Below are 22,952 nucleotides of genomic sequence, written 5' to 3'. Positions count from 1 at the left end.
GGCAATGAAATCTGAAAGCTGTAATAGATGTATGGAAAATCCCCAAATACTTAGAAACTAAATGACACCTGTAGCTCAAAGAAGAAATGGCTCTAAACACCTGTGGCTCAAAGAAGAAATCAAAGAGCAAATTAAAAGTTTTTTTTTTGAACTCAAAGAAAATGAAATACATTATATCAAAACATGGGGGAAACAGCTAAAGCAATACTTAAGATAGAAAATTATAGCACTAAACACCTCTATTAAAAAAGAAGACATTTGATAATGGAATGGACAAAAACACAGTACTGTTTCTAATATAGCAAATAATGTCCAGTAGTACGTCTGTTGTGTGAATTAAATATATAAATGGAAATAGAAAAGATAATTTGAACTAAATATAAAATATTTTTTAAAAAGAAGTTCTGAAATCAATGGCTTCTGTTTTCTTGATATACAGAGAGCATGAATCTGAAGAATCAATATCGTTTAAGATGTCAATCCTTCCTTCAAAATTATCTACAGATTCAACACAATCCCAACCCACATCCTAGTAGGCTTGTTTGTAGAAAGTGACAAAATGATGTGACGCTTCACATGGACGCTCAAAGGACCTGGAGTAATCGTGGCGATTCTGAAACAGAAGAAAGTTGTAGGACTACCACTACTACCACCAGATTCCAATACTCATTCTACGGCTACAGTAATAAAGGCGATGTGGTACTGGTGTCAAGACAGACAGACAGATTAATGGAACAGAAGTCCATAAACAGACCCACACACATATGGAAGACTGATGTTCAACAAAAATACAAACGTAATTCACTGGAGAAAGGACAGTCCTTTCTTCAAATGGCCCACTTGCAGAAAAAGTGATTTTTTAGCTACACCTTGCAGCACCATTTACAAATATTAACTCCAAATGGATCCCAGACTTAAATGTAAAACCCAAAACTATAAAATCTGGAGGGGGAGGAAAAAAAACAAAGGAAACTTTTTAGACCTTGGGACAATCAGGCAAAAGTTTTCCAAAAGCATGATCCATAGAAGACCAAATCAATGAATTAGACATCATAAAAATTAAAAATATCTGTTCTTCAAGACACGTTTAAGAGAATGAAAAAGTAAGCCATGGACTAGGATAAATTATTTGCAAATCATGTATCTGCTAAAGGACTTGAATCCATAATAGGTTATTCTCAAAACTCAATAATAAGGAGAAGAAGGGAAAAAAAAAGGTTGGACAAGGATTTGAACACTTCACCAAAGACGACATACAGAGCGCAAATAAGCATTCCTAAGACCATGTGAAACACCACTTCCACCAAGAATGTTTTCCTAGTCCCAATCGAAAAAGGATCACCCCCTGTTCTGAATTTCCACCTCTCTTGTAGCATGGATATTTCACCACTTTGCATAACTATACCATACAGTTATATAAAGACATACCTCATCCACCTCCATTAAATTATAAACTCCCTGAGTGCAGGAGCCTATGTCTCTCTGACTATGGGGACGAATAAAGCATTTCTATTCGTTTGTTTTATTTTATTTATTTATTTTTCTTCCAGCTTTATTGAGATATAATTGACATAGAGCAATGTGTACATTTGTTTTAGAATATACATCTTCAGTAAATATGCCTGGGAAAAATAATAATCAGCTATTAAGGTTTAATTTTTGTTTACATTCTTTGCCAGGCTGTAACATTGTCCAATTAGCCTGTCTGTCTAATTTAACCAGGCCCTTAAATAAAATAAAAGATATAACAATTAAAGGGGTAAACTTCTCAGAAAATTTGATATAGACATCTAAAACTCAAATGGATTATTTCTGGTGCCATCTTGTGTTTCAATGCTTTAGGGCCAAGAAAAAGGGAGGAAAGAAAGTTTCAAAGCCCTATGCTTTAAGCAACAGACACAGAAGGTGAAGGGCACTGGCTGCCACAAAACCAAGTGAAGAAAAGCCAAAGAAAATTAGAGCTAGAACAGTAAAACAGCAGTTCTTATTTTAAGGGAATAACGCCAGCTGGCTTAGAAACTCAGGCACTGAAACATCTAAGACACTGAAGCCTTAATCACTGTGACCACCTATACTGGATAACAATGATATCAGAATGTTACTTTTGTTCAATTGTTATCTGTTCTTCACACTAAAAATGTTCTTCCTTCCTATTATTCTCCAGCTATTTGAATTAAGTCATACTTAAAACCTTAACAAAGTTCTGTGGGCTTTCTCAAAAGCCTTTCCCAGACCACTCAACCCGTTTCCCATGTCCCTATCCTCAAAAAGCTTGGTGATTTCTTTTTACCTGTACTCTTCCAGATAAATACTGATGGCACTTTCTGTATGACTGTCTTATATTTTCATCTAACTTTGCATGTGTTTACTCTTCACCTCTTAAGTTCTTTGAACAAAGCACTGAGTTTTTAATTTCCTACAGAATCTCTCACCTAACTACTCAATAAAAACTTAATGTAAACCTAAGATGGTATAATACAAGCAATAGTTAAAACATCTGACTTAAATCAGAAAGATAATAATAACAAGAGGTGGTGAATAACAACCTGATCTTCCAAGTGAACAGAAGAACATGAACAGGGGGGTTCCAGTTATGCTCCTATTTGCTAAGATTACATGAGCAGTACAAGATAAATTCTGCCCCAAAGCTTGCACCAATTTATTAAAAACAAACATGTACCTTTATAAAAGGTCAAAATCATGAGAAATATCAAATATGCTACTTTTTGCAATGGTACTATTTCTAATCTGAAAAGAAAGAGATCAATTTTACTGAATAGAGTTTTAGAAAACCTGTGCACAGCGCTGCTCCCTGGGTTATATTTTGGCAACGCTATTCCCTTTCTGTTATAAAGTATTTAATTAGATAAAGATTTTATACAATTTAACTTCTATAATTTAATACACATATTTTGGTTACAGGTATTTAACAAAGCAATTAAATCCTTATTTCCACTTCTGTTCTAAAATCCGCCTGCCCGCAGTGAGTGGGAACTGCTGCAGATCATTAAACGCTCATTTATCAATGTCTCTCACCAGGCAACACAACGCAGCAGAACAGCACATAGAAACCATCCTGAACCCCAGCAACAGCGGCTAATTAGCATAGCCTACCACTAAACCGACGCCATATGATTGGAACTGTTAGTCGGAATGCTAGCCAATCAAACTAGGTTATGCAAACAGCCTATTTTAGTTGCCAGGGCAGAGCTACTTCCAATTGTCCAATAGGAAAACAAGCAATAAACAAGAAATGAAATTGAGCTTTGTCACATTTTCAAGTTGCTGTTAACACTTTCAGGTTTAGAGCAAAATTAACAGCAACTGTAAAGGATTAGAATCATATTCTATTTTTCACTCCAAATGAAATCCAATGGCAATACACACAGAGGACAGTTAATGTAGTGTATGTATTGTAATTTTAACTTTTTACTATATAGCTATGAGTTTTTCTATCAGAAGCTGCCATCAACATTTTAACATTTTCCCCCACCTACTCAAAGGCAGGCATTATGTAAATGTCTTTCTATACATTCAAATAGATTCTCATTTTAGAGAAATCCTATAAAGCATTTTTATTCTATTACGGAAAGCCTGAACAAAAGGTGGGCATAACAGCTGTCTGAAACAAGCTTTATCAGACTGAAGAGAAATAACATTTTGGTTTTGGCTATGATATGTGTTAATATATAGTTTCAAAATAATTTTAAAATAATAAAACCCACATTAATTGTTAACCTATAGAGCTCAGAATACACAAATTGGGACCATGAAAATAATACTCATATCTTGGAACCAAGATCAAGATATGAGCAAAATATAAACACATTATATTCATATGCAAAATGTCTAATAATGAATAAAACATTAAAAAAAACTTCTACTCTGTCAGTACATACTAACAGCTACAAATATAGCCTTAAAGAGCATCAGTGTCCTGACAATTCTTAGTGGTTGAGAAAATTTCTTTAATCTCACATATTCAGAGAAATGCTTTGAAACATGTCAAGGAGACACAGTTCCCATTTGTGCCTTATAACTGTATCTTTATAAAAGATACAGTTTTATTTTAAAATAGATCAACTTGTCCCACCTATCCTAGCAATTATCTCCTTCTAAACGGGAGTACAGATTCATCCCACACCAAGAAGTCAGTGATTTTCAAATATATTTTCCCACAGAATGTCTGTAAATGTCTCCAGAAAGACTGCTAGCATTTGTAAAATACATTGAATTAAGACAAAGAACAGATTTCAAGCACCAGAGTCAAAGAAAACAGCATGTTGCTCCTATCTCTACCACTGCAAACTATCTTCCCCCTTAAGAAAACCGAAGCCACTTTTCCACCATCTCCAAGCATCCATCACCCATACTTGTCTCCTAATCTCTTCTCATGTTCTCTCTATTTAACAGTTCTGGATGAAAATCATTTTAAAAGTCCAATAAAACCACAAACCACAGTCAGCTTGTTAGAGGGAGGAACTTTCAAGCTGGAAGAAACCTGAAAGACTGTCTAACACTAACCCCTTGTTCCATAAACAAACTATACTTTTAGAAAAGTAGTGCAAAAGATCCTACAGATGAAAATCAAAGCCCTCCCAAATAATCTTCTAACAGTATCTATAAATAATCAATATATCCGTCAGGTACCAGTAAGTCTCATGGTTTGCTGTTCATATGAAAATATATTTAAGTATAAATGTTCAAAAAAGATTAGCTCAGAATCATGCTCCATGCCATCGTGTGACAAAAGCATCTATTAACCAAGGCTTACTTAAAGGGTTGAAAATCACTAACCCAAAGCATTTAATCCATTCCCTGAAAGACGCAATCTCATTTCAGGTCAAACTTTAGATATCATTTGGTGTGTTTTTTAAATACTTGGAACCCTTTACAAGCCTCCTTTAATTCCTAAAGACAAGGGCAAAAAAGATTTTTAAGCCAATTTCATTCATACTCTTGCTCTTGCCCATGAATCTTTAGTATCTTGGTCATTTCTCCCAGGTTCAAGCTTTTCTTACTTCCATCACATTGATTAAGTGATCTTAATCCAGCCTGTCTTCCAATCTACAGCAGTTAAAAAAAAAAAAAAAAAAGCATTTTCCATATAAACAAAGGCTGTTTCCTGGCCCACCTCTTAAACACTTTTCATAGGACAAAATTTTCCCATTCTTGAAGAAGAAAAAAAAATTAAAACCTTGGATTCTTATTTTCCTTTGGGGCCTAGAGACAAAAGGAAATATCATCTGCCTGGTGACAGATGCTCTAGGATAAAACATCCTGAATTTAAATGTTGTTTAGTTATCAGCAGTTCTTTTAAAAGTTACTTAAATTGTGAAGTTTAGGAAAACGTCAATGACTACTACTTTTAGAATCAGAAATTAAACATTTAAAATGTTTAAAATTAGTTAACTCACTAAATTAGAAACTTCATTACATAAAATATGTATTTTAGAATTCTTAGTAAAGAAAATGGTAAGTTTTCTAAGTATACAATTAATCATTAACTTTTTAAAAATATAGTATTCCAGTTATGTTTTCTCCCCTATATTCTAAGAAGAAACATATTTAGAATATATAACTAGTAACTTCTCATCTGCAATTAATGATGTTCAAGACATATAAACAACCTCTATCCTCTCAATGTGTAAGAGACCATTATTATGCCACGTAACAAATCATCCAAGATTATCTCAAATGACAAATCACACCATACCAACAATTTTGCATTTTAGGGAGAAATACAATGTAGCTTTATAGTTTTGGAAAATGGCCAAAAATTTTCCTTTTTTAATTTGAAGCCATCTAATTTGGAACAATATTCAAAAATTTTTGAGCAACTACTTTGGTCAAGTTTGTAATGCCTCATTCTATATAGTGAGGCTGCCACCATATTGTTTAGCTGGACATCCTTTACAAAAGATTAAGTCCAGGGCTTCCCTGGTGGCGCAGTGGTTGAGAGTCCGCCTGCCGATGCAGGGCACGTGGGTTCGTGCCCCAGTCCAGGAAGACCCCACATGCCGCAGAGCGGCTGGGCCCGTGAGCCATGGCCGCTGAGCCTGCACGTCCAGAGCCTGCGCTCCGCAACAGGAGAGGCCACAACAGTGAGAGGCCCACGTACCACAAAGAAAAAAAAAAAAAGATTAAGTCCAGTAGATTCTCTCCAACTTAAGAGCAATCCTGATGCTTTTTTCCCCTCCTTCTCACGAGTCTGCTTGTAAAAATAGAAGGTAAACTGTTATTTAAATCTGGATTATAGACATAAATTTTTCAATCTTGGACTATTCTCTACTCTTGTGGATCAACTAATTCACATTTGGGAAATGGCCCCATCTTCATCCTCCTTCCCCTCCTAAACCAAAAAAGGCACCAAAACGTTATGAATACTCACTGTTGTATATTAAATATACTTTTACTCCCTCATCAGGTATCATGGAAATATAAAAAGCTGACTGATCAAGCCTTTATTTAGCTAATGTTATCATAATCAATGCACATTGCCAAAACAAACAACAACAAAAGATTCTCGCAAATTAACTTTGGGGTTAAAAACTTTCTTTGTATTGTGCTTATCAAGACAATAAAATATAGTAAGTTTCATCTTTCTTAACCATCTTCACCTATACAAACTACATTAAGTATTTTCTTATCAATTCCCATGTCATACGAAAACAGGTGGACAGATTTAACACATTTAGGGGTTATATTCAGTTTGACTTTAAAAATGAACAGTATGAAAAATTCACTTTCAAGATGGTTGTGTTCGAAGCACCTGAGATAAGCAGACATCCTCCCAAGCAGCTGAAACCTAGGTAACAAACAAGGAGAGGCCATGTGGAGGTAATGGGCAAAACATGGACAAAGAAGGGCTTCCCTGGTGGCGCAGTGGTTGAGAGTCCGCCTGCCGATGCAGGGGACACAGGTTCGTGCCCCGGTCCGGGAAGATCCCACATGCCGCGGAGCGGCTGGGCCTGTGAGCCATGGCCACTGAGCCTGTGTGTCCGGAGCCTGTGCTCCGCCACGGGAGAGGCTACAAAAAAACAAAAAAAACATGGACAAAGAAAACAGTGCTTCCAAACAGAACCCAAACCAAAAGTCACAAAGGCAGAAACTGAAGTACAGGTATCGACTCTCAAGAGAGATACTTCTCACACGGGCAACTTTAAGTGCTACACTACAGGTGGGCAGTAGAAGGCAAGTTTTACTGAGACCACGAGTGCCACCTAGTTCTTCATATTTACTACCAGAACTCACTAGTAAATAGAGGACCAAGGACAGCCAGAATTGGAGTAATGCTTGAAAAATCCTTTAAGACTACCAGCAAGAGGAGGAACCGACGCCACACCCAGAAGCTCAGTTTCCTATATTGAGGGTGGAAGGTGCTTTTAAAAGGAAAATCTACAGCACTAGACAGACTAAGCATACCGGTTCATATCCTCCATAATATCCACCAACACAGCAGTCAAGAGTCACAAAAATAGAATCAATTCATTAAAGCACAGGATGGAGAAATACCAGTGAGCCAAAGGTTCTGACAGACTTCTTCAAGATAAAAGGCCAAGAGGATCATACCAATATCCAAAGAGTATCAGAAAGACCCAGAGCTGAAAGCTGACACCAAGAACCACAGCAAAAGTGGCAGGTGCCATTCCGAGTGGAAAAGGAAAACTGGACGAGAAGGATGGGCAGAAGTGGGCTTGATTACCAGACAAGTACCTGCTGCGTGGTGAGCCTGTCCCAACAGCTCCAAGAAGTGTCTACCACACAGTCAACACACTGAGACTCAGACACTCAAACACAGATGAACAGTCACCCCCAGGCTGAGGCCAAAGAAATGCCCCAGAAGACACTAAGCCACCTGCCTAGGAAGAGCTAGACAGGAGCAGCACAACTCCATACTGCTCACTGGGGTCCCCCACCCTGGAAATGAAAGGATGAGAAACCTCTTGCCAGGACCCCAATTCACAGCCACTGAACTGAGGCCATCCGTCCAGTGTCTCACCACAAACACCAAATCTGCACTCGTCCTCCCACTTGGGAGAAAAGATGATAATGGCAGAGGGAGTTCAGGTTCTTGAGTTGGGCAATAGGGGTTACAAATCTTTTTTATTAAAATAAAAATTACAATTACTCTGCATCTGAGATTCTAAAAAAAATTTTCCTAGTGAAAACTGAATGCACATCATACAATTAAATCATTTTTAAAAATCATCATGACATTGCACTACACCTCCAATCTTTGTGTTAACATTTCTTCTGTGAGTGGAAGGAGCTCAGTGACATCGTATTACATCTCCCTCTCTATAGGTTCTAATACACTATGTGGTTTTTCCAGTATAGCTTTTTCTGTTTTTAATTTTCAACAGAACCTCAAGACAAAATCATGGAACTCAATTGCAGTTAAAGAAAGATATCCAAGTGTATATTCTTACATACAATGTAAAAGTCATTGTCTGTGAGGTAAAAAGAAAGAGTACTAAAGCCCTCATTTTATATCTTGGGAAAACAAGAGAAACTGTCTAAAACTGACAGGTCAAGAAAGAGAGGTTTAAATCAATTTTATAAAATTTTCATAATAACAGAAAAACTTTAAAATAGTAATAGAAATTGGCAGAAAAAAAGGTAGCATAGAGAGCTATTTGATTTCCTCTTTCTGGGACGACAGCCATTAGTTTCTTAAATAATAAAATAGGTCTATTACTCTATTTAAAGTGATGTAAGTAACCAAAGGAAGAATTTAAAAACTGAAGATTAAAAGGCATTTTACCACTAATGAGTGAGAATGAGGAAAAGGAAAACTGACATTTCATTTTTTACTTCCAGAATTGATTAAGGTTTATTACCATATGCCCATAAATTTAGTAATTAATGAGTAATTAATGCTTAATATAGAAGAAAAGTACAAATATGATTTTAACATGTCAGGTAAGCATGTGCTAAAAACTACTACTACTAGTAGGGAAAAACAGGTTGGTTGTAACCAGGAGGTTACAGAAAAGGCAAGCATTCACCAAATTTTTTTAGCTTTTATAACTTTATACAAAGCAGACCTAGGTTTCTATTAACAAGATAAATATTTACATTTTCAAAGTGTCTGCTTTTTGAGTACTTGATCCCATGTATATTTTGTGGACAGTGTGTAAAAATGGAAGTAAACTGATTTGTGTGTCTCTCTAATCTCTAACATAGATCCATTTAATAATATGGACCTCTACACTTTTTAATAAGACTAGCGTTTAAAGGACACCCCAGGCCTCAACCAAACTAAAGAGGGACCAGTAAATAGTAGCCTGATGTCAAACGAAAAGGGAGAAAAAGCACTTAGAAGTGTAATCTTAAATTATACCTTTGGAGTAGCTGACCTACATTGTCAAAACCTTTAGCGCTAACTTTTTACATCAGCTTTTTTAGTTTGGGTTTTCCTTTTAGAGGATCTTACTGCTCAAAATAAACCAAAATTTATTCAAAAAGCCTTTTAAATAATGGCCAAGTCTATCCATTTTCTAAAACTACAAAAACCAAACTCCATCAAATTATTCCTACACTCAAAACAAATATTTCATTTCACTTGAATCTACAATTCAAATCCCTGTCGATAATATACATTCTTCAGCACTCATATTTGCTTGTGTAAGAACACATGTTCCTTTTTAAAGCAGTAATTACTTCCACAGACTTTCCAGAGAAGCTAATACAGATAAGCTTATTGTATCTTATCAAAACCAAAGAGTAAATTATTTATGAAGCCCTTGGGAATCCCTGTAAAAGAGGATATACAATACACAAAATAAAAGGTCACCACTACCAACAGATTGTTAATGGGTTTATTCTCATTTGTTCAACAAATATTTGAGAATCGATTATGCTCCAGGCATTGACACAAATAAATAAGACCCAGTCCCTCCATATAAAAACTTAGAGCTCCTGTATAAAATAATACTATGAATTAAATTAAAACACAAATATGAACTACAAAATTATGAGAAGTAAGTAACAAAGCAGGAATATACTGGTTAAGAGTTGGGAGTCAAGCTCCTGGGTTTGCATCCAAGCTCCATCCCTGACTAGCTGTGTGACCTGGGGCAGGCTACCTAACTTCTGGCTGGGTTAATCATCATACCTATCTGAGAGTAATCATCATACCTATCTGAGAGTTATCATCAAGAAAAAATGAGTTAATAAATGTAAATCATTTAGAATGGTTCCTGGCATATCATCAGAGTCAGTGAGGAACTCTTAGAAAATGAAATTTAAAAAAAAAAATACTCAAGAGAAATAGCAGCAAAAAATATTAAAAGGAAATTCACAGAACATATAAAAACATACTCAATCTCACTATATTCAAATAAATGCAAATTAAAATATTAAGTTGTTTTGTCTATTAAATTGGCAAATATTTTTAAATACTCAGGATTCTAGAATGTGGTAAAATTCTGCTGTGTAGCTGGGAAAAGCATAAACTGTCCCTTAAAAGGACATTTGAAAATATGTATCTTAAAAATGAACATATCCTTGGGGCTTCCCTGGTGGCGCAGTAGTTAAGAATCCGACTGCCAATGCAGGGGACACGGGTTTGAGCCCTGGTCTGGGAAGATCCCACATGCCGCGGAAAAACTAAGCCCTTGTGCAACAACTACTGAACCTGCACTCTAGAGCTGACGAGCCACAACGACTGAGCCCACATGCTGCAACTACTGAAGCTCGCAGGCCTAGAGCCTGTGCTCCACAAGAGAAGCCACCGCAATGAGAAGCCCACGCACCGCAACGAAGAGTAGCCCCTGCTCGCCGCAACTAGAGATAGCCCGCGCGCAGCAATGAACACCCAACACAGCCAAAAATAAACAAATTTTTTTTAAAAAAGCACATATCCTTTAACTCAATAAATGCAAGTTCTAGGAACTGGACCTAAGGCAATAAATCAAACATGAACACAAGGACTACCACAGTAACATTCACTTAAACATGAACTAATTAGCAACAATGGGGAATAGTTAACTGATTTGTAAAATACCAATTACTCATTAAAAATGATGCTATAAAAGCATATTGATGGAGAAATGTTTAAATTTTAAAAGAAGACTAAAAAAAGTAAGTAAAACGTGACCCCATTGTGTTTCTTCAATACTGTGTGAAGGAGCCACATGTACATAAGGTATAACAGGCAAAAGTATATAAACTAAAAAAATACAGTGCTTTTCTGATTATTTGGATTACTGCTGATTTTTATTTTCTTCTTTACAGAAGTTCTATTTGAACTTGAATTATTTTTAATTAAAAATATACAAACTTGGGCTTCCCTGATAGCGCAGTAGTTAAGAATCTGCCTGCCAATGCAGGGGACACAGGTTCGAGCCCCCGTCTGGGAAGGTCCCACGTGTCACAGAGCAACTAAGCCCGCGTGCCACAACTACTGAAGCCGGCGCGCCTAGAGCCCATGCTCTGCAACAAGAGAAGCCACCGCAATGAGAAGCCCATGCACCAAAACAAAGAGTAGCCCCTGCTTGCCGCAACCAGAGAAAAGCCCACACGCAGCAACAAAGACCCAATGCAGCCAAAAATAAAATAATTAATTATATATATATATATACACACACACACACACACACACACACAAACTGGACTGTGGTGGTAATAGCTGCACAACTGTATAAATTCACTCAAAACTCAAACTTACTCCTAAGATGAATTTTATGATATGTAATTTGTGTTAGAGAATATTTACACACACGAATACACACATACTTTACTTCTGTAAAAGGTGAGGGATAGGAGAAAAGTCCTTGCCCTCAAAGAGAGAAAAAAATTACATTTTGTGTTTTATTGAATGGGGAAGAGGGAAAACTAAAGTATTTCAGATCTCTTTCGACAATAAATTTTCGTTGTAACAAAATCTTTTTCTACTAGAGTCATGTAAAAATGGATGTTAGATAATCATGTCAAGTATATCACTATGAAAAAACAAAATGTTATTAGCTTTTCAGATAACTTGGTTCCCAGAAAAAACCCTTTACCCCTATTACATTTTTTCCTTATCTACCCTGCTCCTGCAAGTAAATCCTTTCTGAATAATTCCAATAAGTAGGAAAAAAAATCAGCATTAATTCCAATGCCTAATAAATAAAAGTCCTTCAACACAAATTTTAAATTATGTAAATGAGATGAATTTGAATTAACTGTAAGTCTGATAAAATTTGAGACATTAAACATGTAATTTGAGAAGACAGGCCAAATTCTCAAATAAGGGGGAAATTTAAGAAAATGCAAACCCTAAATATTCATAAATAGTATGGTAATAACAACTGAGAGGGGAGAGAATAATAATAACTAAAATAGAGCACATCTATTAGGCACGTGCTATGTATGTGCTCGGCACTACATTGTGAGGTTTTATTACCATTATTATGCCTCCTATTCCCCATATGAAGAAAGTGAGATTTGGAACTTTGTCTTTTGTTCTCACGGTTACCCAAATCCCTTCTACTTTCCTTTCTTTTCACTATGTGTCTAGGGTGTGAAGGAGTATGACCTACTGTTTCCCCTACTTAGAATACCACTGAAACTTAATTAGTAACTTTCCCCCCTCCCCTCCCTCTTCTCCAATTTGAAGTAATATTCTTTTATTTCCCATTAGTAACAATGAAGCAATCAGAAACTTTATTCTACCTTTTCTGTTGTTGTTTGTACTGTATCTTCATTGCAGAGAATCTAGCCATTGACATATTACACTCACTCATAAGCATTCTTTAAGTTCCACAAGTACCTACTTAAAGCTCCCCTTATATCAATGTCCCTGCAATCTCTGGTTGCCAAAGTTTAGTCTCTGGTAGATTCCTTAAGAAGTGCTCAAAGAACAGCCTCCAAATTCATACTCATGTTCATAATATTTTCTCTGCTGTCTTTATACTTCAGTCAATTTAGCTAGGTATAAAACTCGTGGCTCTTATCTCCTTTCCTTGTGAATATGAGAAGTTACTCCATTGCTCCAGAATAAAGCACTGCTATCAAAATCAGATAATCTAATATTCTTCCTTTAAAGAACTGGGTCTTTACCTAGATACCCCGAAGAATTTTCTTTAAAGTCCAATAATGTTTAAAGAATATGTCTACATGTTGGTTGTTTCTGTATCGATTTATCCAAGTATACAACATACCCTTTTCAAATGTAGTGGCAATTTTTTTTTTAATTTCAGGAAATTTACTTGAGTTATTATTATTAGAACTTATTAAGTTTCATGGCTTTGGTTCCTCTTCAGAGACTCTTATTATTTGTATGTTGAAACTTGCCTCTCTTTAGTAAATGTCACTTTCTCTAGAATGATTCTTTATTTTTCTTTAATTCTTTTTTGTCAAAAATTTTTTTCTCCTATTTATCTTGTTTCTCCGAAGAAATTTTCTACTGTTTTTTTCACTCTTGTGTACCTTCTAGTTTAGACTTCATTTTTTTTTTTTTTTTTTTTTTTTTTTTTTTTTTTGCGGTATGCGGGCCTCTCACTGTTGTGGCCTCTCCCGTTGCGGAGCACAGGCTCCGGATGCGCAGGCCCAGCGGCCATGGCTCACGGGCCCAGCCGCTCCGCGGCATATGGGATCCTCCCAGACCGGGGCACGAACCCGTATCCCCTGCATCGGCAGGCGGACTCTCAACCACTGCGCCACCAGGGAGGCCCTAGACTTCATTTTTTAAATGATTTTTTCTTTTATTTCTCTTTCCTTAGTTATCACATTTCTAAGATTTCCTTATTCAGATTTATGTTGCTCTTCCATATTTGTACCATTTCCTAAATTTCTCTGAGTTCATTTAGAAACATTAGATTATATTTTTCATTTGTTTCATTAACATTTCTTTCTAGTAGTATGCTTTCACTGTCTGCAAAAATATTATTTTCTCCTTATTCCTTTCTTCTTACAAAAGCTCTGTGGGGAGTTTGACTGTGATCCTAGTCAGTTGCTCTATTTCATGTAAAATAAAAAACTTTTAGGAAACTGGAGTAGCTTTTCCAGTTTCAATAAGAGTCCTCTTCTGTTTTCACAAAGAGGAAATGAAGGACACTGAAATATAGTTTCATGAATGAGGTCTCCTGTACTTTCACCTTCCTCCAACGTTATATGTCCTTTTTTCCCTTTTCCCCACTGTCTTCATCCTCCTTAATTTGGATTCTATTGCCAGCAGCATCTCCTTAGTGCAGGACTTTGACCAGGAAGGGAACTTCAACTGGTAAGTTTTGAAAATTCATAGGGACCAGATGGATCTAACCCACAGAATTCACTGTGGGCCCCTGGTATCCTGAGAACTCAAAAACATCTCTTAATTTTAGCTTCTGTTCTCCAGCTTGCTTGCCACACTTTCCAGGGACTTTTTGTTAGCTAGCCTGGGCTTCTCCTATTCTCAGGTCATTCAGATTCCTGCTGCTCCCTTCTGCATCTTTCTGTACAAATGCTGACACCATGCAGGTCTTGTAGTTATTGGAGATTTGTCCCCACCCACTTCTATTAGGGTTTGTAGTGATACTGTTGACCTAGTCTTATAGAAAGTGTCCGTGAAATTTTGGTTTTGCTGTGCTGGTTACTCTGCTTTTTTTTTTTTTTTTTTTTTTTGCGGTACGCGGGCCTCTCACTGTTGTGGCCTCTCCCGTTGCGGAGCACAGGCTCCAGACACGCAGGCTCAGCGGCCATGGCTCACGGGCCCAGCCGCTCCACGGCACGTGGGATCTTCCCGGACCGGGGCACGAACCCGTGTCCCCTGCATCGGCAGGCGGACTCTCAACCTCTGCACCACCAGGGAAGCCCTGGTTACTCTATTTTTAGGGAAAACTGCAAAGATTCAAGAAACTATGCCCTGCTGTCATCTTCCCAGAACTCAAACATTCTTTTGGAGGTACATTTAGTAAGTCCCTAAAATCTAAAATAATGAATATGAATCTATTTGCTTTCGCCTAGGTCTTGAATAAAGGCACTAGGGTCTAAGAAATTCAGCTTTACAACATGGCTAACCTCAGGTTTCCCATCATCTTCTCTATAAATATCATATGTTCTCTTATGAGATACGTATATGATGTAATCATTAATTGCTTTCACTTAGAAATCAGAAACTTAATAAAAATATGAAACATAAAAGGATAAGGAAATGGAAAATAATGCAGAACTCTTAAAACCATTTGAAGAAATTTATTAAAGCAGACATTCAGAGTAAGATATTTTTAGGCATTAGTAGAATGACAAAAAGTGGTTTTTTCCTAAGTGTTCGTTGAGCACTTTCTATGTCACAGGAACCCTGCGAGACACACACAGGAAACACAAACAGGATAAGCCACGGTTCTCTGACTTTGAGAATCAGACTAGCTGGGACCAGAAACTGGTAAGCAAACATGTGTAAATGCCATAAAAGCATTAAATACAACCATTTGCTAGAAAGAATCCTGGGAGGAGAATATTTACTGAACTATATTAGTTTTGTCACTTTATACATTTCTGAAGCAACTGAACTTTCTCCTCCATTGAGTACACACGAACACTTTTATATTTTCTAAAACAGAAGATTCTTCTTTTTGCCAGCTGAATTAGAAACTTGTTTTTAATTACAATACTCAATGCTCACAAATGTATATTAAAAGACCAACATTCATCTAATGCTAGTGAGTATAAACTGGTACATATTACCAAACACCTTTCTAAAAGGCTGTATGAAGTGCCTTAAAATTTTCCAAGCCCTATGACCTAATACTTACGCTCCTAGGAATAAATTACAAGGAAATAATTTAACATACAACCAAACACTCATGCACAGATGTCAGTACTTTAAAAAGAAGTGAAAAGGAAAAGTTTTTTAAAAAAAATGTCTAAGAGAGAAACCTAACTTAACTAGGAAATGAGCATACAAAGAAATGGTTTCAACTCAGCATACTTTAAAATAAATTTCTAAAATAATTCACCTGTAAAAAGTTATAGTTCTGAATGCTCTGAATTTGCTCCAAGTTCAAAGGAACAGCAGATCACTATAGTTAGTAAGTTTCTGATGACACAGGGAAATGTTCACAATATAATGCTAGGCAATAAAAGAGAAAATATAAACAACATAAAAATAGATTCTACCCAAGCATACCAACCTGAACAGATATTCAGATGATCTTAATTAATCAAAAATAGCTTTGCAAACAAAATACTAGAAGGGAAAGTGCCATAGTGCAATGGGTATGTTTCCTTCCACTTACCTATATTCTTATAAATTTCCAAATTTTTTCACTGATGCTGTATTACTTGGTAAATACAAGTATTTACCAATTTTTTCTTGGGAGAAAAAATTAAAATCTGAGAGCAAAAATAAACCCACTAGATTTACCGTTCACCAAAACCCATCAATTCACTGAATTATTAAGCACAAAATCAGACCGCTCAGGGTTAAGAAATGAATGACAGCTAAAGGAGGGAAAACACAGAAAAAGACCAGACACACAGGACCACATGAAGAACAAGTCCAAAAGGAGGAAAATGGGCAATACACTCCCAAATATCAAAATGTACATACCCTTTTATTTCCCCCAGTACATGAATGGAATTACAGAAGTTGGTTTTATTTAAATATACAGATCTGATTTCTAATTGTTCTGTAATAGTATGCCATACTCCTGTGATCACTGAGGTATAGAAACTTTGCCCTACAAAACTCACATTTTAATCTAAAATTAAAACTCTGCCACATCAAATGGTTTTAAGCACTTAAAATTCATAGAAATATGGCAGACAATATGAACAAATGAGCGGAATTTAAAATAAATTTCTGGGACTTTCCTGGTGGCGCAGTTGTTAAGAATCCACCTGCCAATGCAGGGCACATGGGTTCGAGCCCTGGTCCGGGAAGATCCCACATGCTGCGGAGCAACTAAGCCCACAACTACTGAGACTGCACTCTACAGCCCACGAGCCAAAACTACTGAGCCCACGTGCCACAACTGCTGAAGCCCACGCACCTAGAGCCCGTGCTCTACAACAAAAGAAGCCACCGCAATGAGAAGCCCACACGCCACAACAGAGTAGCCCCCGCTCGCCGCAACTAGAGAAACCCCACGCGCAGCAACAAAAACCCAACACAGCCAAAAATAAATAAAATAACTTTATATAAAAAAAAGAATTGATTTTCAAAATAAATAAACACATTTCCAGTGTTATTCATCCTCAAAGAGTTTCAGTTCTGTATGCTCCAGAACTATTTCAAGTTTTAAAATGACTAGCCTATCACTATTGTTAAAAAACAATTTCAGTTGTTAAAGAAGCCCAACAAATAAAGGACAGTATCAACTGCTGTATCCAACAGCTTTTCCCATTAATGTTCCCTTGGATGTTAACAGGTATAAATAAAAAATAAAAGGAAGGTGAGGTCCTTTTATCAAATAAACTGGAAAAATGCAAACGCCTTTATGTTAATGTCCACAGTGATCTCTGAGGCAGTGCATTTTCCAAATTTAATCTCCTAAGTGATTTCTACATTCTAAATCAACTGAATTTGGTTATCGCTTAATTCAAAGCAGTAAAAAGTAGCTCCTAGGTTCCCAAGATGACAGTGTGCTTGGGGAGAACGGTGTCACTCATCGTTAACAGGGATAAACAGGAGAGGAGGGAGTGTGTGCAGGGGAGACATGTAGGAGGCAGTTACACGAGTCTGGAGCTCAGAAGAGAAGGGTGGGACACAAAGGAAGATTTTGACAACATCGGCATGAAGGTATCAGGTGAAGCCATTACTGCAAGCGCTATTAACCAGGGAGTGCTTTCTGTTTTTACTCTAGATGGCTTGAATTCCACAGACAAGTGTTTAAGATTTATCATAAACATCCACTGCAAAATTTGTTATATATCTGCCCCCTCTTCCAATTGAAATGTGCTCCTATGCGCTCCTTGATTCTAAGTACAGGGATCCTTACGAGCAGAACACTATTGCAGTACCTGGTACAAAGCAAATGTTGGCCAAATAAAATGTTTGGCCATAAATGATTTTTTTCCAAAAATCAAAAAATAATCTAATTTTACCTTATTTACATTCTAACTATATTTTAAAATATGCAAAAATACCCTCAAATTAAGTAAGTACAGGAACACCTATATACACACGTACCAGAGATAAACTGAAGTTTAACTTTGGCTTGCTGTTCAGTAAAAATCGATTATTAAGCTGTGGCTTTTGAAAGACAGTCAGTCAAAGCATACTTCAATGTCCTTTCTAGCATCCCTGAACCTGCACCTAAAATGAAATGGTATGAGAGAGTAAGGTATCATCACAGCTAACCAACATAAAGTCAGGACCATGAATGCCTGGGGAAACAATATTCACTTTCAAGTAGGCAAAAGCATTCTAGAAATAACTTTCAATGAAAAAACTCCTTACGAGCTTTTATGTGTTAAAATTCTATCCGTTGAAGAATAAATGTATGCATAGTAAAACAAGAGCAAACTTCATTAATTAATGATGATTGTGAAAGCTGTTAATTTTACATTCAAAAACAATTATTAACTTTCAAACTGTTGAAAGGGAAATACGCCAACAGCTAATATGTATATTAGAGAGTCAGCTCTTTCTTCTTGAGTTTTTTCCTTTATAAGCCAGTAAATGTTGGTAATTTTTAAAGACTATGAGGCTGAGTAAGAGACTAGATTATATCATAAATCTAGTATTTGTAATTTTTTGTGTGTTCTAGCATTCATAAAATTAACTAGATAACCTTTATAAACTGGATTTACTCTTTAGATATTTCATTTCATCCATAAGCCTTTCAAGAAAAAGAGTTATTTAGAAACTCTTCATATCTTATGAAGGTAAACTAGAAATAAAATAGCAACTTTGGGGCCTCCCTGGTGGCGCAGTGGTTGAGAGTCCGCCTGCCGATGCAGGGGATACGGGTTCGTGCCCCGGTCTGGGAGGATCCCATATGCCGCGGAGCGGCTGGGCCCGTGAGCCATGGCCGCTGGGCCTGCGCATCCGGAGCCTGTGCTCCGCAACGGGAGAGGCCACAACAGTGAGAGGCCCGCATACCGCAAAAAGAAAAAAAAAAAATAGCAACTTTGCCACCTCAAAATTTCTTAAGGGAAAATCTCCAAAATCATTAATATTCATGGATAAATCTATGAGATACCCCCAAAATACTTTGTTCCTCTACTGACCTCAGGTGAAAGTGAGCATCTACTTGGTATAGCCAATGTGCAGTATAGTGAGTGCCCAAGGAGCAATCCGGGAGCTGACAGTGCTGAGCAACTGTTCCTGCACCAAAAGGTCAAACTTATAAAATCTGACAACAAAATCTTCATAAAATTCTATAATTTCTTCTGTAAATATTCCTATTTATTCCTCTATGACACTGACATTCAGCCTTAGCATCACGTTGCTTTTGTCAGCCACTCAGCCAGAATGTGTACATGGTGTACCTCTAATATGTACAGGCAAATATACATGTGTACCCGAGAGACAGATTACAGAGATAATTACTCAAACACCTTTTACTCAAAAAAGAATTATCATCAGATTCTTTGAGTCCCTCATGAATGTAAAATATGATTTGATCTATAATTAAATTTAATATATATTCAAGCACATTTCTTCATACAAAATGGCACACCTGAGACATTATTTTTTAAAATCCCAAGCTGAAGTCAAAAAATGGTAATTTTTTTCTTTTTAGAAAACAAAGATCACCCAAATAAAAAGCAATCACAAAAACCTTAACACCTTCACCAATAAAGTAATTAAGCATCTATCCAAGATTTATGTGGTTACTTCTTTTCCAGTTAAAGATCACTCTTTTAAACAGTTTATAAATCAAATAAGACTATCTCTGACCAGGTCTGCATATAAGCCACTTGGTTCAACAAAATACCTCCTAATCGGCCTGATTTAAGAACATTCAAGTTTAAAAGTTAGTAACACTTCATCCATTAGCTACACTACATTTTCAAGAGCTCAAACACAGCCACAGATGGAACAAGCCTCCATTTTTCCATGTGTAAGTTAAGATCACCTCAATTAATTATAAAGCAATCAAAAATATTCTTTCAAAAATGCCTTCTATACTGCTTCTCTTGTATAAATACAAATGACAAAAGGATAAAAGGGAAGGAGAAAAGGAAGAAAGAAAGGAGAAAGAGAGGAATGAAGGAAGGGATGGAGAGGCAGGAAAGAAAAAACAAAATCCCACACCATATTTTTTAAGGAATCATACATATGGGTATAATACCCTTAACTGAATTGTCAGAGACTTAAGACACACTACTAACATCTACTCCCTATGCCTTTAAAAGATCTGCTCTCTTCCAACAGGGATCTGGGGGAACATGCATTCAACCATAAAGGTGAATATTTTATTTATTTTTAACAGAAATACTTCAATTCTCGCCAAAGTATTAGCCAACACCCCTTTTGAAAAGGTCAAGTACTAGCAATCACTATGCTGTATTTGTATTAATACCACTATCTGTCGCTGATTATCAAACTGATTCCCAAAGTCAAGTTTAATAAACATCCCAACTATCTTTGCATTTATTGATCTAAATAATTCTCCCCACTAATGCTGTTTATCAGAAAGCTCCCGCATTCAAAATATACCACCAGTTCCCACATTCTCTCAGACAGCCACAGTTTTACTGTATTTCAAAACTTGAGTCACCTGTATGCATCGTCTTCTTTCAAGTCTCATATCATCCTGATGGGGTGGGGGAAGGGAGGGAAGAGTCCAGCAGCAAAACTATAACACTGTGTGAAGAAAAACAGATTATGATAAGAGATAAGGATGCACGACAATTACCCCTAATTGAGGAACATCTAATGTAAATACAATCCCCAAAACACAGAGATAAAATTACCGCAAATTCATTTCCTCACATTTATTTAAGCTTACTTGAAAATAATTTTCATTAATGAAAAGCAATTATATATAAAATATAAAATATTTAACTGTCAGGGAGAAAAACAGTTTTAAAATCTGACTACCACCAACAAAAATTTCACACATTTCTAGGGATGAAATAAACTGTCAATATTACACTATTCTATGTAATTTTATCCGAATAAAAAACATCTACATTTTGTAATCTACATCAATTCAAAAATCAGTAAATGTGAATTCACTTTTCACCATGGCTTACTATCAGAGGTAATGAAAGTTACTCTATAGGAACGATCACATGTCAATCTACCAATGTTACTGGTAAATTAAGTTCTGAGACACTGCTCACCAACTGTTCCCCTAAGCCCACAAGCCCTCTTTTGCTCTCCGAGTGGCTTCTTGTACTTACTGTAGTAATTCTTTCACTTTACTTCCTACTTATTACTTCCACTGCTATTTTATGATTGGCCAGCAAATTCCATGACTGGTGGGAAAGAAAAGCAACCTCGGAGCTATTGTCAACTGAGAGCACGTGATGACAGACAAGACAAAGACAAGCACAGGCTGAAACCTAACTTACACATGAGTTTGGTCTAAAAATCTATTTTTCAAATTGATGCTGTGGAACTAAGTATTATTCCTAATGAAACAATGTTGCTTATGTTGGCCAAGTTCCCAGACTAGCCAAAAGACATCTATTGAACCCAAAAGATAATTACACCAGCCATGGGCACGGGGGACCCTGCAGAAGAAACATAGAAACTTAACCAATTCTAGATCCTCTCTTTATCCGGACAAATTCTGAGATAGGTTGTTTTCCCTTGTTAGCACTCTCTCAACTCCTGATGCCTGTAATTCCCTCAGTTTTACATTATGACATTCCAATCATCCTGCTAATAACAACAATGCCTTCCCCTAAGTATGTTCCTAAATTACCACCCAAAGCTCCTACTGCCTCAGTGTACTTCATTTCAGGTATGTGATAGGAAGAAATCAACAGGGCTGAAATAATTCCCTTTAATATTTGCAGTTTTCAACAAGGATGCTAGCTAGTCAGCCCAAATAAACCCCTAAATGGTAGAATTCTAACAGTGCTGCAAAATAATGTTAAAAACTACTGAGATAGTTTGAGGAAACACAGTTTTATGCAAGTGGGTCAGAATACGGATTTGACTCTATATTTACTGCCACCAAATATTGCTGCTTTTCACTTATTTCTGCTCCTACTTACTTTTGAACCCCAGAAGTTCTTTAAAAGCTCAAATTCTGTACTCCAAATAGCAGCAACTGAAAGAGCAGCTCAGGGAAGGGGTTTACGTGTATGAACTACTTGTAAATTAGGAACTACCTGTGTCTGAAATCATTCCCTGGATTCCAGATTCCATTCCTGGAGAACCACTTTTCCAGCTTAGATGCTGCTGTGGTATCAAGGAGAACCCTAGGCATGTGACCAATTAGTACCCAACTTGGGGGAAAGGGGATATGGACAGATACATGGATGAACATTAAAGTAGCGCATCAAAACAGTTTTATTTACAAAAATAATATCTGAATCATCAAGATTCAAGATTTTTACTTCAAAGACATAGTTTTCTAATAATTTTTCCCTCATAAATGGTCAGTCTTTACAATTCTAGCATAAACTATGGTAAACGAAAGTGTGAATTTTTAAATCTCTTGCCATGAACTGCACATTTTCAAATCCTTCAGGCTCTTGACATCATATTCTTCACCTGTAAGATGTCACAATGCTACCTATGCCCTGCCAACTTCAATGGTTTCAATAGGAAAAGATGAGTCGGCCGGTGGCACAATGGATAATGCAACTGACTCTGGATTATCAAAATGGTCTCACCCTAAAACTGACATCTTTTAGAAAAAAAAAAAAAAAAACCATTTAATCCCACTCATTTGAAAAGCAGCCTTTAGCAAAGGGTAAAGAATTTCTGTAAGTTACAAAATCTGCTGCTGACATATGCAGCAACTAAACCATCATATACTGAGAAATGATAAACTCCTCAAGTCTTGATCTTGGATTACTTTAAATAAAGATTCTAGCGATTATTCCAATATATCCTTCAGGCTGGTCACTTT

At 36.5% G+C, this 22,952-nt stretch overlaps 1 protein-coding gene across 4 annotated transcripts in view; it reads right to left on the bottom strand.

Annotated features, from left to right (window-relative positions):
- DYRK1A (dual specificity tyrosine phosphorylation regulated kinase 1A) overlaps positions 1–22,952 on the bottom strand; it is a 144,363-nt gene that overhangs the window by 70,919 nt on the left and 50,492 nt on the right. For 3 of the 4 annotated variants that reach the window (XM_082625069.1, XM_082625068.1, XM_082625070.1), the window contains exon 2: positions 20,640–20,725. The exons of the other annotated variant lie outside the window; for it this stretch is intronic. In XM_082625069.1, the coding sequence (XP_082481195.1) occupies positions 20,640–20,649 (10 nt within the window). In that variant the 5' untranslated portion in view covers positions 20,650–20,725. The remainder of the gene's footprint in view (positions 1–20,639; positions 20,726–22,952) is intronic. 4 annotated transcript variants of the gene reach the window in all.

The sequence above is a fragment of the Mesoplodon mirus genome (assembly GCF_964341445.2).
Source record: "Mesoplodon mirus genome assembly, chromosome: 6".
NCBI classification, from domain to species: Eukaryota; Metazoa; Chordata; class Mammalia; order Artiodactyla; family Ziphiidae; genus Mesoplodon; species Mesoplodon mirus.
This window is presented reverse-complemented; position numbering and strand designations above follow the sequence as displayed.